General features: G+C 51.1%; 1 protein-coding gene across 1 annotated transcript; it reads left to right on the forward strand.

Annotated features, from left to right (window-relative positions):
• Positions 1-4,752: 4,752 nt before the first annotated feature.
• Nlgn4x (neuroligin 4 X-linked) lies at positions 4,753-9,751 on the forward strand. The gene is made up of 5 exons (XM_040736812.1): positions 4,753-4,948; positions 6,422-6,574; positions 6,764-6,949; positions 7,392-7,814; positions 8,513-9,751. Exons 1-5 carry the CDS (start codon positions 4,855-4,857, stop codon positions 9,325-9,327), a joined length of 1,671 nt encoding a protein of 556 aa, XP_040592746.1. The 5' UTR covers positions 4,753-4,854; the 3' UTR covers positions 9,328-9,751.
• The last annotated feature ends 5,589 nt before the right edge of the window (positions 9,752-15,340 follow it).

The raw sequence follows: 15,340 nt of genomic DNA on the forward strand, positions 1-15,340 counted from the left end.
TCCTGTGGGTGGCAGACGGGGGCATTAGCGTGTTTACGTATGTTTTCGCATGTTTCGGCATATGCTAGCATGTTGTTAGTGTGCTTTAGTATGTTGTGGCGGGTGTTTGTGTGTCCGGCCTCCCCGCGTGTCATGCTAATGCACCGCCTCACGCGTGTCCCACGCCCCACCCCCCACTCACATGAGACTTTTCCTCTGAACACGCTAAGCCGGGCTCCGCCTGTGGGGAGGGGAAAAGGCGCTGGGGTCAGCGTGGGGGGGGCAACACACGCGACGCGGGGCCCAGGACACACACGTGGGGAAAACAGGCCGACGTCACACGCATGTAACACGCATGACACATGACACGCGTGACACATATATGTTACACATATGTAAACAAAACCACGCCTGTCACGCGGCCCCGGGATCCGCCCCACGCAGACGCGATCGGGACACGCGACGCGCACAGACGTCCGAAACCCCGCCCCCGGGACCCCCACCCCCCGCATGTAAAACGCATGTAAATCGCGTGTACGGGGCGCGCAGACTCCCGCGCCCCGCCCCCGGCGCCGCCCCCGCCGCACACGAGTGTGACACGCATGTAACACACATGTAACATGTATGTAACATGTATGTTGCCCGCCCCGCCCGGCACTCACGCCTGTTTCTGCCGCTGTTTGCGCCGCCGCCGCCGCGAACTCCTCTGCGCCCCGCGGCGCCCGCGCGGATAAACCCGGCCGAGGCCCCGCCCCCGCCCGGCCCCGCCCCAGGCCACGCCCCCAACGCCGTCAGCGCCCGGGCATCCGCGTGACCCCGCGGTGACCTCACGGCCCGGCGCGCACGGAACGCGCGTGCGTCAACCCCGGGGGCGGGACCTGGGCGGGCGGGGGCGGGGCCGGCGCTGACGTCACGCATGGGCGGCGGAAAAAAACGAAAATAAAAATAACGGCGCGGACGGAAAACGTCAATCAGGGGGCCGCGGGCGGGACTTCCGGGAGGCGACAGCGGGGAAACGTCAGTCACGGGGCCAGGGCGGGACTTCCGGGCGGTAACAGAGGGGAAACGTCAGTCACGGAGCCGCGGGCGGTACTTCCGGGCGGCAACAGCGGGGAAACGTCAGTCACGGTGCCGCGGGCGGGACTTCCGGGCGGCGACAGCGGGGAAACGTCAGTCACGGGTTCCCGGGCGGGACATCCGGGCGTCGAGACGGGCAAATGTCAATCATAGCAGGCTGGGGAGGAACTTCCGGGCGGCAACGGAGGGGAAATGTCAATCATGGCTCCGTGGGGCGGGATTTCCAGACTAAAAGATTGAAACACGTCAATCACGGCTGCGTAGGGCGGGATTTCCGGGGTTTGAGAGTGAAAACGTCAATCTTGGTGACACGGGGCGGGACTTCCGGGCGGCAACAGGGAAAATGTCAATCGCGAAGCCGCGAGGCGGGATTTCCGGGCGGTGAGTCAGAAATGTCAGTCACGGCGGCACGGGGCGGGACTTCCTGGGGCGGGGCGGGGCGGGCCACGAGTGACGCCGCTGGAGCGCGAAAAATGTCGCTGACTGGGCCCCCGGGGCGGGACTTCCGGGTGGGGGTGACCGAGTCCCGCACCCGGGGCTGCGAGCACTGAGTCAGGAGTCAGGAGCCCCGAGCACTGAGCCGTGAGCACTGAGTCAGGAGTCAGGAGCCCCGAGCACTGAGCCGTGAGCACTGAGTCAGGAGTCAGGAGCCCCGAGCACTGAGCACTCCGTCAGGAGTCAGGAGCCCCGAGCACTGAGCTGTGAGCACTGAGTCAGGAGTCAGGAGCCCCGAGCACTGAGCCGTGAGCACTGAGTCAGGAGTCAGGAGCCCCGAGCACTGAGCCGTGAGCACTGAGCACTGAGTCAGGAGTCAGGAGCCCCGAGCACTGAGCTGTGAGTACTGAGTCAGGGGTCAGGAGCCCCGAGCACTAAGCTGTGAGCACTGAGTCAGGAGCCCCCAGGGCGGGGTCGGGAGCACTGAGCCGTGAGCACCGCAAGTCATCGACACGCAGGGCGGGGCCGGCCCCGGGGTCGGGAGCTGTGAGCACTGAGTCAGGAGTCCCTCGAGCAATGAGCACTGAGCCCCGAGCACTGAGCCAGGAGCATCTGGAGCGGCAACGATGCTCGCGGCTCAGTGCTCGGGGCTCGGAAACTCTCGAAAATACAGGGAAACTCACGGAAACTCACGAACAGACCCGGAAACTCGCGGAAACTCACGAACAGACCCGGAAAGACACGGAAACACACGGAGACGCCCGAACAAAACCGAAACCTCAAGGAACTATACTAAAACGCTCGGAAACTGACGGAAACACACGAGAAAACTCGGAAATTGACGGAAAGACACGAAGAAACCCGAAATCTCACGGAAATATACGAAAACGCTAGGAAACTCACGGAAATGCACGAGAATACACTGAAAACCTACGGAAACACACGAACAGACACGGAAACACACGAAGAAACCCGGAAGCTCACGGAAATACACGGAAATACACGGAAACACACGAACAAACACGGAAACACGGAAACACACGGGATAACTCGGAAACTCTCGGAAATACACGAGAAAACACGGAAACACACGGGAAAACTCGGAAACTCACGGAAACTCACGAACAAACCCGAAAAGTCACGGAAACTCACGGAAATAAACGGAAACGCACGAAGCCTCACGGAACCCAGGGCAAACCCGGATTTTAATGACAACGGACGCAGAAACCCCGGCGGGCGGGGCCGGGGTCGGGCGCTTCCGGTTCCGGTTCCGGAAGTCGCGGTGGGCGGGGAATCCGGGTTCTGCTTCCGGCCCCGCAGCCGCCGCCGCCGCCGCCGCCGCCGCGGTTTCCGTCGCTCGCAGGGGCCGGGGCTGGAGACCCCGGGGCGGGGCGGGGCCGCGGGAGGCGGGGCGTGGCCGGGCCCCTGAGGACGCCAAGCGGAGACCCCGAGGCCACAGGGTGAGGAGCGGGGGGCGGGGCGGGAGGTGAAACCGGGTCACAGGGGTCCACATGCGATCTACATGCTAATTACATACGAATTACATACGAATTACATGCGATCTACATGCGAGTTACATGCGATCTGCATGTAAACGCGGCGTGGCGGGGTCCCGGGGTCCCCAGGGTTGGTTTTTCACCCCCCAGCCCCACCCCGGGGCGGGAGGGCGGGGCCTGCGAGTCCAGGCGGTGACGGTCGTTGTTATTATTATCGTCATCGCCGCCGGCATCGCTGTTGTTTACTCTGATCCTGACTTCCGGGCGCGGGCGGCGCTGATGCTCGGGGCGCGGGGTTGGTGTTGTTATCATTATTATTATTATTATTAAAGTTATTTTTATTATAAATTATTACTATTAATGTTATTGTTATTGATATTATTATTGTTTACTATTATTGTTTTTATTACCGTTTTTATTATACATTATTATTACTATTTTTATTAGAGTTATTGTTATTACTGGCAATGTTATCATTATTTTAAGTTGTTATTATTAATTATTATTATCGATGTTATCATTATTGTTTATTGTTGTTGTTTTTATTATCGTTTTATTATCCATTATTATTAGTTATTGTTTTCATTATTATTATTAGTCTCATCGTCGCTGTTGTTGGCCGCTATGGTTATTATTTATTATTATTATCGTTATTATCGCTGTTATTTTTATCATCGTTATTTTTTTCGTTATTATTATCATTATTAATGTTACTGTATTTTTTATTATTACTGTTTATTATTGTTGTTGTATTATTATTATTAATGTTACTGTAATTTATATTATTATTGTTTATTATTATTGTTGTTACTAAAGTTATTGTTATTATCATTGGCAGTGTTATTATTATTTTAAGGTATTATTAATTGTTATTATTACTGTTTATTATTATTTCTTATCGTTTTTATCATACATTATTATTATTAATTATTGTTTTCATTATTATTAATCTCATCGTCGCTGTTGTTGGCCGCTGTGAGTATTAGCTATTATTATTATCGTTACGTTATTATTGTTGTTTTATTGTTATTGTTTTTATTATTATTATTAATGTTATTGTTATTACTGTTTTTATCATCGCTGTTGTTTTATTATTATTACTCGTGGCCGTGGCGTCGCTGTTGTTTGCCCGCGTTATTTTTATTATTATTATTATTACTGTTGCTGCCGTCTTTAGTATTATTATCACCATCATATTCATTTTATTTTATTATTATTATCGATTTCGCCGTCGCCGTTTCCCCGGCGTCGCTGTTGTTTCCTTTATTATTATTATTATTATTATCATCGCCGCGGGCGCCGTCGCTGTTGTTGTTTCCGTGATCATTGTTTTTCTTCCGCACGCGATCTGACGTCACCGTTATTATTATTATTGTCGCCGTCGCTGTTGTTTTCGTCCCATTGTTATTATTATTATTTTCTGTTGTTGTTGTTTTTATTATTTTTATTTTCATCCCCCTGTGTCTCTGTCTCCGCCCCCCCAGACCCCGCCCAGGCCACGCCCAGATGACGCCGGGAGGCCCCGCCCTCAGCAGACGCAGCCCCGCCCGGATGCCATGCGGAGTCCAGCGGCCCCTGACCCCGCCCCGACCCCGCCCTGACCCCGCCCTCCCTTCCGTGACTGACGTCATGCCCCGCCCCGCGACCCCGCCCGTGGCGCTGGCCCTGGCCCTGGCGCTCGCCTGCCCCGCCCCGGTACTGGCGACCCCGCCCACCGCAGCCCCGCCCACGCTCCCGGGCGGCCCCGGGGAGGGGCTGGGCCCCGTCGCGCGCTTCCTGGGCGTGGCCTACGCCGCCCCGCCCACCGGCGAGCGCCGCTTCCGGCCGCCCGAGGCCCCCCTCGCCCTGGCCCGGTGTCCGCGATGCCATGCGGTTCGCGCCCGTGTGCCCGCAGCCGCCGGCGTCATACGTGGGGGAGGAGGCCGAGGACTGCCTGTACCTCAACCTGTACGTGCCCGGGGGTGAGTGCCGGGGAGCGCGGGGCGGAATCGCCGGGGTCACGCTGACGTCATGCTGAGGTCATGCTAAGATCATGCTAAGGTCATGCTAACGTCATGCTTCCATCATGCTGATTATGCCAGCGCCGCAACATTGCTGAGGAAAACACGCTGATGTCAAATATGCGCGGGGTCCTGCCAGCATCTCGCCAGGCTCCTACTTACATCATACATGTGCGGGGATCATGCTACTGTCATGCATGCAAGGAATCACGTTTTAAATTCGCGGTAACGCCATACATGTGCAAAACCACGCTAACGTCATGAAAATTTTACACCAACGTCGCATGTGTGCCGGGATCATTCTGAAGCCACATGTGTGGGGGATCTCGCCTGCGTCATGCTGAGGTCACGCGTGGAGCGTGTGTCATCCCGCCGACACAGGCGTACGTGCACACGTCTGTATAACGAGCTTCTCTTAACACGTCTGCGACACGCATGGGCGGGAACACGCTGACCTTGCTCGACCCCAAGCACTGAATACTCCAGGCTGTGGCTGCAGGAGCTCAGCGCTCATTTGCATGGCCCCGCCCCCGACTCCGCCCCCGCCGCGCAGGCCCCGCCCACTGGATAAACAGAGACGCTGGGGCGGAGCCAGAGGCCATGAATATTCATGAGAGATGCAAATGAGGGCGGACGAGCACCAGGGTGGGCGGGGACATGCAAATGAGCCCCGGTTGACGGGCAGGCGGGGTGGGCGGGGCATGGTTACCGTATTCTCCCTAGGAGAGGCCCCGCCCGGGGTTTCCTTGTGGTTTTTTTCCTCTTCCTCCTCCACTTCCCCCTTTGTTTTTGGGGTTTTCCGGTTTTTTCGTCATTTCCGGGTTTTCCGTCATTATTTCCGGGTTTATTTTTGTTTCCTGCCCCGCCCTGCCCCACTTCCTCCCCCCTGCCTGTCGTTTCCTGTTTCGTCCCTGGTTTCGCCTTGGATTTCCCGGCTCTGAGTCCTCGCGGGGGAAACGGAAGTGGAGCAGGAAGTTGGGGCGGGGAATTCCACACCCGGAAGTGGAACAGGAAGTGAGGCTGGGAGCAGAACGTGATGTGGAAACGGAAACGGCACAGGAAGTCGACCCGGAAGTGGGCGAGAAGTGGGGACAGGGTTGGATGGAGCAGGAAGTGGACGGGGACAGGAAATGTATCCGGAAGTGGGATGGGAAGTGAAACAGGAAGTGAACCCGGAAGTGACAGGAAGTCGACTCTGACGAATGCGAGGAAGTAGAAGAGGAAGTGGGACAAGAAGTTAGGGGAAATAGACCCGGAAGTGGGACAGGAAGTAAACCCGGAAGTGGGACAGGAAGTAGACCCGGAAGTTAGGGGAAATAGACCCAGAAGTGGGACAGGAAGTAGACCCGGAAGTTAGGGGAAATAGACCCGGAAGTGGGACAGGAAGTAAACTCGGAAGTGTTGGAAGTGACGCCCCGCCCGCCCCGCCCGCAGACGCGCCCGTCCCCGGCGCCCGGAAGCCCGTCATGGTCTACATCCACGGCGGCTCCTACGTGGAGGGCTCGGGCAGCGCGGTCGACGGCAGCGTCCTCCCGAGCTACGGCGACATCATCGTGGTCACCGTGAACTACCGCCTGGGCGCGCTGGGTGAGCCCCGCCCGGGGCCCGCGGGGTGTGGTGGGTGGGCGTGGTCGCCCCTGTCCTCACATGTCAGTCGGGAACACATATGATGTAACCTGTGGTCACGTGTGCACACGTATGACGTCGCATGTTCTCCCCACGCACACGCGTGACGTCGCGTGTGTCGCCTGCCCCGCCCCGGGCCTCGCCCCGCAGGCTTCCTGAGCACGGGCGACGCCGCCGCCCCCGGCAACTACGGCCTCCAGGACCAGATCCAGGCGCTGCGCTGGGTGGCGGAGAACGCGGGGGCCTTCGGCGGGGACCACGCCCGCGTGACCGTGTTCGGCTCCGGCGCCGGCGCCAACTGCGTCAGCCTCGTCACGCTGTCGCGGCACGCGGAAGGTGGGCGGGGCCGGGCGGTTCCCAGAGCCCCTCACGCAACCCCATGCATCATGCATGCTGCTCACGCGTCACATATGTAACCATCATGTCTGCCAGCGGCCATCGTTCCGCACGCACCGTCTCATGAATGTAACACGCGTGCGACACGTGAACCGTCTTACATGCCACACGTATGTATCACAGTAGAAACGTGCATGTGTTCATATATGGGTCCTTAACACCACATGTATGGTTTCTTGTATGTGCCACGTGTGTTTCACACATGCAACATGGAAATCGCCACACGCACAGCAGCTGTGCAACACCTCAGTGTCATGTGTGTAACATGCACGTTACACGCGAAGCGTCACACATGCAGTGCACGCTCCACATATAAGCAGCATGCGTGTGTCACGTATGTGTCACACATGTGACGTGCCCCCGCCTCTCCCCCACCCCGCAGGCCTCTTCCACAGGGCCATCATCCAGAGCGGCTCCGCCCTGTCCAGCTGGGCCGTGAACTACGACCCGGAGCGGGCGCTGGCGGGGCGGCTGGGCTGCGCGGGGGCGTGGCCGGCGGGGACCCGGAGGCGGAGGGCGGGGCGGGGTCTGCGGCGCTGCTGGCCCAGGGGGAATTCCTCAACTACGACGTCGTGCTGGGCGTGGCCCACGGGGCGGGGCTGCGGCTGGCGGACGCGCTGCTGGGCGGCCCCGCCCCGGACCCCGGCCCCACCCCGGACCCCGCCGACCACGCCCCAGATGCTGACCACGCCCCCTACCACGCCCACCACACCGAGGAGGGCGTGGCCGACGCCGACGACGCCGAGGACTGGGCGGGGCCAGCCACACCCTGCGGGAGGCGGTGAAGTTCATGTACACGGACTGGGTGAGGGCGGGGCCGGGGAGGGCGGGGCGCACGGGAGACATGACTGTCACGTGCGGGGACCGCGATTGGTGCCCGGTCATGCTAATTACACGCTAAGCACACGCTAAGGTCATGTGAATTACACGCTAAGGACGTGGGAATCACGCACCGGTCACGCCCTAGTGGGACAACGGACACGTGGCTTGCACGGAACATGCGAGGCACACGAGAATCACACGAGATTCGCATGGTAGACACGTGTGACACGCAAAAGGCTCGGGAATCGCACGCCAGCGACACGCCAGTAGCTCATAGCAGGCAAACAACATGGGAATGACATGCTACCAACACTCGACGTGCTGACGAAACACAAACGGCCTAGGTCATGCTATCGACGTGATGACAACTCGCCAAGCCCACGGCAATCACACACCAGCCACGCGAGACTTTTACCTATGAACACAGAAACTGGCTCCGGACATGCGAACAACATGCAGGCAGTGCGGGGATCACATACAGGCACATTGACTGTGACACGCTTATTACACACTAACGGCGCCGGAGTCGCTCACTAGCGACAAACACAGTGGCCTGAGTCATGCGAACCGGATCTCATTACACACTAGATTCATGCTAAGTACACATTAATTGCACACAGACTACATGCTAACTGCATGCTAATTACACACTAACGCCTCCCCTTGCTCCCCGCCCCGCAGGGACCCGAACCGCCCAGCGCCCCAGGACCCCGGCTCTGCCCACGCGCGCCCTGCCCGCCCCGAGACGGTGCCCTGGGCCCGCTACACGCCCCGCGAGCGGCGCGACCTGCACCTGGGGCTCCGCCCGCGCGTGCGCGACCAGTACCGCGCGGCCAAGGTGGGCTTCTGGCTGGAGCTGGTGCCGCAGCTGCACGGCCTGCGCGACCTCCTGGGGGCCCCGCCCCGCCCGAACGGCCCTGGGCGCCACACCGGGACCCGGAAGTGGACCCGGAAGCGGAAGTAAACCCGGAAGTGGACCCGGAAGTGGAAGTAAACCCGGAAGTAGGGTCGTGAGCGTGCCCCACAGCGGAAATGAACCCGGAAGTAGAACCGGAAGCGGAAGTAGACCCGGAAGTAGATCCGGAAGGGGCAGGGGCCCCGGGGCGCAGGATGCCGCGGTGCTGATCGAGACGCGGTGCGACTACGCGGCAGAGCTAAGCGTGACGCTCGCGGTGGGCGCCGCCCTGCTGCTGCTCAACGTCGTCGCCTTCGCCTCGCTGTGCTACAAGCGGGAGCGGCGGCGCCGCGAGAGCAACCGACGCCCGGGCGGGGTCCTGGGCGTGGTCACGGGGGGCGTGGCTCCCGCGGGCGGAGCACCCGGGGACAGGGCGTCGGCCCCCAAGGCTCTGCCCACCACACCCACCCCGGGGTTCGTGTGTGCTCAGTGGCGTGGAGAGGAGGACACGGGAAACGCCCCCATCATACATGTAAGTATGTTAGGGCATGAGGGTTTCGCGTGCACATGTATGAACGTGTATGTGCGTGTGCTTAAGTGATTCTTTGCATTCGTGTTTGTATGTGTTGACCCATGTCTGTGTGCGCGCATGAGTTTGCCTGTGTGCGTGTGTGCATGTGTCCTCATCTATGTTCACATGTGTATGTGATGTGTTTGTACATGCATGGGTTTGTGTGCCGGAACATGTTTGTATGTGCGTGTGTTCTGTTTGTAAGTGTGTGTCCCCATTCCCCTGTCCTCCCGTGAGCCCCGCTGACTGGGGATGCGTGTGCTTTGTGTGTGTGCGCACATGTATGAACACGCATGTGTTTCTGGGTTTCCTGCCGTTTCTGTTTCTGAGAGTTTCCTGGACACACGGTTTCTTGTGCACGTATGTGTCCATGTGTGTGGTGCTTTTGGCCACAGGAACACATTACATGCGATTTCCACGTGTGGAAGAAACGATCAATAAATGTGAAACGAGACATCCGCGGGTTCCGTGTTTCTCGTCAGAGCCACAGAAAGACACCGCTAAGAAAGAACGAAAAAAGAAAATGCCTCACGGAGAGGTCACGGGATAACATGCCTAGACACGCTAGGAAAGCATAAAAGAAACAAACAGGTTTAACCCCTGAAGACGTGTAGAATTAACACGGGTAAACATGTGATTAACATGGGAAACACAGATATCACGGGATTAACATGGTAAGCACGGAAATCACGGAATTAACACAGAAACACGGAACACACGGAAATAGGATTAACACAGGAAACATGGGATTAACATGGGAAACACGGAATAAACAGGAGAAACATGGGATTAACATGGAAACATGGAATTAACACAGGAAACACGGGATTAACATGGGAAACATGGAAATAACATAGAAAACATGGAACTAACATGGGAAAAATGGAATATGGGAAAGATGGGATTAATACAGGAAACATGGAAATCACGGGGTTAACAGGGGAAACATGGGATTAACATGGTAAACATGGAATTAACATGGGAAACACGGATATCATGGGATTAACAGGGAAGCATTGAATTAATATGGGAAACAAGGAATTAACACAGGAAACACAGAATTCACACGGGAAAGAGGGGACTAACATGGGAAACACGGGATTAACACTGGAAACACGGGATTACACGGGAAACAGATTTAACATGGAAAAAACAGAATTAAAATGGGAAATATGGAAATCATGGAATTAACACAGAAACCATGGAATTAACATAGGAAACACGGGATTAACACGGAATAAACGGAATTAACAAGGCAAACAGAATTAACATCGGAAACATGGATTTAAACCAGAACACATGGATTAACACAGGAAACATGGAAATCACAGAATTAACACTGGGAACATGGAATTAACATGGGAAACACGGAATTAACATGGGAAACATGGAATTAATGCTGGAAACATGGAATTAACACGGAATTAACACAGGAAACACGCAATAAATACAGAAACAAGGAATTAACACGGAAAACATGGAATTAAATTGGGAAACACGGAAATCACGGAATAAACATGGGAAACATGGACAACACGGGATTAACAAGGAAACATGGAATTAACATTGAAACCATGGAAATAACACGGAAAACATGGAATTAACAGGGAAACATGGAAGTAACATGGGAAATATGGGATTAACATGGGCAAAATGGGATTAACATGGCAAACATGGAATTAACACAGGAATCATGGAATTAACATGAGATTCATGGGATTAAAACAGGAAACATGGAATTAACATGAGAAACAGGAAATTAACATGGGAAACACGGAATTAACAGTAAACACAGGAATAACACGGGGAAATGGATATCATGGGATTAACACGGAAAACACGGGATTAAAACAGAAAACACGGATTTAACACGGAAATCACGGGATTAACACGGAATTAACACAGAAACACAGGAAACATGGAATTAACACGGGAAACACAGGATTAACATGGGAAACACGGGATTAAAATGGGAGACATGGAATAAACATGGGTAACATTGAATTAACATGGGAAACACAGAAACCATGGAATTAACATGGGAAACATGGAAATCATGGAATTAACACGGGAAACATGGAAATCATGGAATTAACACGGGAAACACAGAAACACGGAATTCATGGAAATAACACAGGAAACATGGTATTAACATGGGAAATATGAAATTAACACAGGAAGCACAGGATTAACATGGGAAACATGGGATCAGCATGGGAAATACAGAAATCACGGGATTAACGTAGGAAGCACATGGACACCATGGAATTAACACAGGAAACATGGATTTAACACGGGATTCACGGGATTAACACAGGAAACACGCAAAACACAGAATTAACACAGAAACATGGGAAACATGGAATAACACGGGGAACACGGAATTAACACGGGAAACATGGAGTTAACATGGGAAACATGGAATTAACTTGGGAAACACGGGAATAACATGGAAACATGGGAATAACATGGAAAACACGGGATTAACACGCGGAACATGGAGTTAACATGGGAAACACAGAATTAACACAGTAAACTTGGGATTAACATGGGAAACATGGAATTATCCGAGGAAACATAGAAAACACGGGAGTAACATGGGAAACATGTGATTAATATGGAAAACATGGGAATAACGTGGTAAACAGAGGAATAACACAGGAAACAAAGAATTAACATGGGAAACACGGAATAAACGGGAAACATGGAATTAACATGGGTAACACGGAAATAACAGGATTAACAAGGAAACATGGAAAACACGGAAATCATGGAATTAACACGGGAAACACGGGATAAACATGGAAAATATGGGAGTAACACATAAACATGGAATTAACACCGGACAAATGGAAATCACGGGATTAACACAGAAATCTCGGAATTAACACAGGAAACATGGAATTAACATGGGAAACACGGAAAACATGGAATTCATACAGAAACATGGAATTAGCATGGGAAACGTGGATTTAACTCGGGAAACCTGGAATTAATGCTGGAAACATGGAATTAACATGGGAAACACGGAACTAACACAGGAATCATGGAATTAACATGTGAAACATGGAAATCACGGGATTAAAAAAGGAAACACGGAACAAACACGGGAAATATGGGATTAACACGGGAAATACGGAATTAACATGGGAAACATGGAAATAACATGGAAAACACGGAACTAACATGGGAATCATGGAATTAACACGGGTACATGGAATTGACACACGAAACATGGAATTAACATGGGAAACATGTGATCAACTTTGGAAACATGGAAATCACAGGATTAACATGGGATTTACAGAATTCACATGGTAAACATGGGAAACAGGATGAATCGGGAAAAATGGAATTTACATGATGAACACAGGAATCACGGGATTGACACAGAAACATGGGAATAACAGGAAACATGGAATTAACACGGGAAACACGGGATAAACATGGAAAATATGGGAGCAACACATAAACATGGAATTGACACAGAAACACGGAATTAACACCGGACACACGGAAATCTCGGAATTAACACAGGAAACATGGAATTCATACAGAAACATGGAATTAGCATGGGAAACATGGATTTAACTCGGGAAACCTGGAATTAACCCTGGAAACATGGAATTAACACGGAAACACGGGATTAACAAGGAAAAATGGAATTCACATGGGAAACATGAAATTAATATTGAAACCATGGAATTAACATGGGAAACATGTAATTAACACGGGAAACACAGAACTAACACAGGAATCATGGAATTAACATGTGAAACATGGAAATCCCGGGATTAAAAAAGGAAACACAGACTAAACACAGTAAACACGGAATTAACATAGGAAACATGGAATTAACACAGAATAAAAGGAATTAACACGGCAAACACGGAATTAACATGCAAAATGTGGAATAAACACAGAAACATGGATTAACACTGGAAACACGGAAATCACGGGATTAACACGGAAAACACAAGAATAACATGGGGAAAATGGATAGCATGGGATTAACACAGGAAACACGGTATTAACATGGAAAACACGGGATTAAAACAGGAAAAATGGATTTAACACGGTACACACATAATTCATATGGGAAACACGGAATTAACATGGAAATCATGGGATTAACACGGAATTAACACAGAAACACGGGAAAAACGAGATTAACATGGGAAACATGGAATAAACACAGGAAACCCAGAATAACATGGAAACCATGAAAATCATGGAACTAACACAGGAAACATGGAATTAACACGGGAACTACAGAAAATACAGGATTAACACAGGAATCATGGGATTAACATGGAAACCTGGAATTAACATGGGAAACCTGGAATTAACATGGAAACTGTGGAATTAACATGGGAAACACGGGATTGACATGGAAAACAAGGAATAAACACGGGAAACACGAGATTAACACAGAAACACGGGATTAACTTGGGAAACATGGAATTAACATGGAAATCATAGAATTAACATGGGAAACACAGAATTAACACGGGAAAACACGGGATTAACACGCAAAACACGGACTTAACATGCCAATCTTGGAATTAACACAGGAAACATTGAATTCACTCAGGATACATGGAAATAACATGGGAAACATGGGGTTAACACAGAAAACATGGAATTAACATGGAAAACATGGAAATCATAGGTTTAACACAGGAAACACGAGATTAACACAGAATCATGGAATTAACCCAGGACATAGATTTAACATAGGAAACATGGGATTAACATGGGAAACATGGAATTAACCTGGAAACCATGGAAATAACATGGAAAACATGGAATTAACATGGAAACATGGAGTTAATATGGGAAACATGGGATTAATACAGGTAACATGGAAATCACAGGGTTAACCCAGGAAACATGGAATTAACATGGGAAACATGGAATTATCCCGGGAAATATGGAAATCACGTGGAAAACATGGAATTAAAATGGAAAACATGGAATTAACACAGAAACATGGAATTAACATGGAAATCATTGGAATAACCCAGGAAACATGGAAGTCACGGGATTAACACAGAAATCACTGAATTAACACAGTAGATATGGAATTAACACAGGAAAAAAGCAAAACATGGAATTAACACGGGAAATATGGAATTAACATGGGAAACATGGAAATAACACGGAAAACACGGAACTAACACGGGAATCATGGAATTAATATGGGAAACATTGAATTAACATGGGAAATATTGAAGTAACATGGGAACCACGGGATTAACATGGATCCCATGGAATTAACACGGGAAACATGGAATTAACACATGAAACACGGAATTAACACGGGAAACATGTGATTAACATCAGAAACACGGAAATCACAGGATTAACATGGGATTTACAGAATTCACATGGTAAACATGGGAAACATGGGATGAATCGGGAAAAATGGAATTAACATGATTAACACGGGAATCACGGGATTGACACAGAAACATGGGAATAATACAGGAAACATGGGAAAAACATGATTAACATTGTAAACATGGAATTAACACGGGTAACATGGAATCAACACGGGAAACACGGAAATTACAGGATTAACATGGGAAACACGGAATTAACAATAGGAAACACGGGAAACATGGAATTAACATGGGAAACACAAAATTACCAGGGAAGCATGGAATCAACATGGAAAACATGGAAATCATGGAATTAACACAGAGAACACGGGAATCATGGGATTAACACAGAAACATGGAATTAACACGGGAAACATGGAAATAACACGGGAAACATGGAATTCACATGGGAAACACAGAAGCAAGACAGAAAACAGAATTAACATGGGACGCATGGAATTAACACAGAAATATGGAATTAACACAGGAAACACGGAAATCATGGAATTAACACAGAAGCATGGAATTGACATGGGAAATCATGGGATTAACACAGGAAACACAGGATTAACATGGAAAATATGGAAGTAACACATAAACATGGAATTAACCCCGGAAAAATGGAAATCATGGAATTAACTCAGGATACATGGAATTAA

The sequence above is a fragment of the Mesocricetus auratus genome, unplaced genomic scaffold, assembly GCF_017639785.1.
Source record: "Mesocricetus auratus isolate SY011 unplaced genomic scaffold, BCM_Maur_2.0 Super-Scaffold_100106, whole genome shotgun sequence".
NCBI classification, from domain to species: Eukaryota; Metazoa; Chordata; class Mammalia; order Rodentia; family Cricetidae; genus Mesocricetus; species Mesocricetus auratus.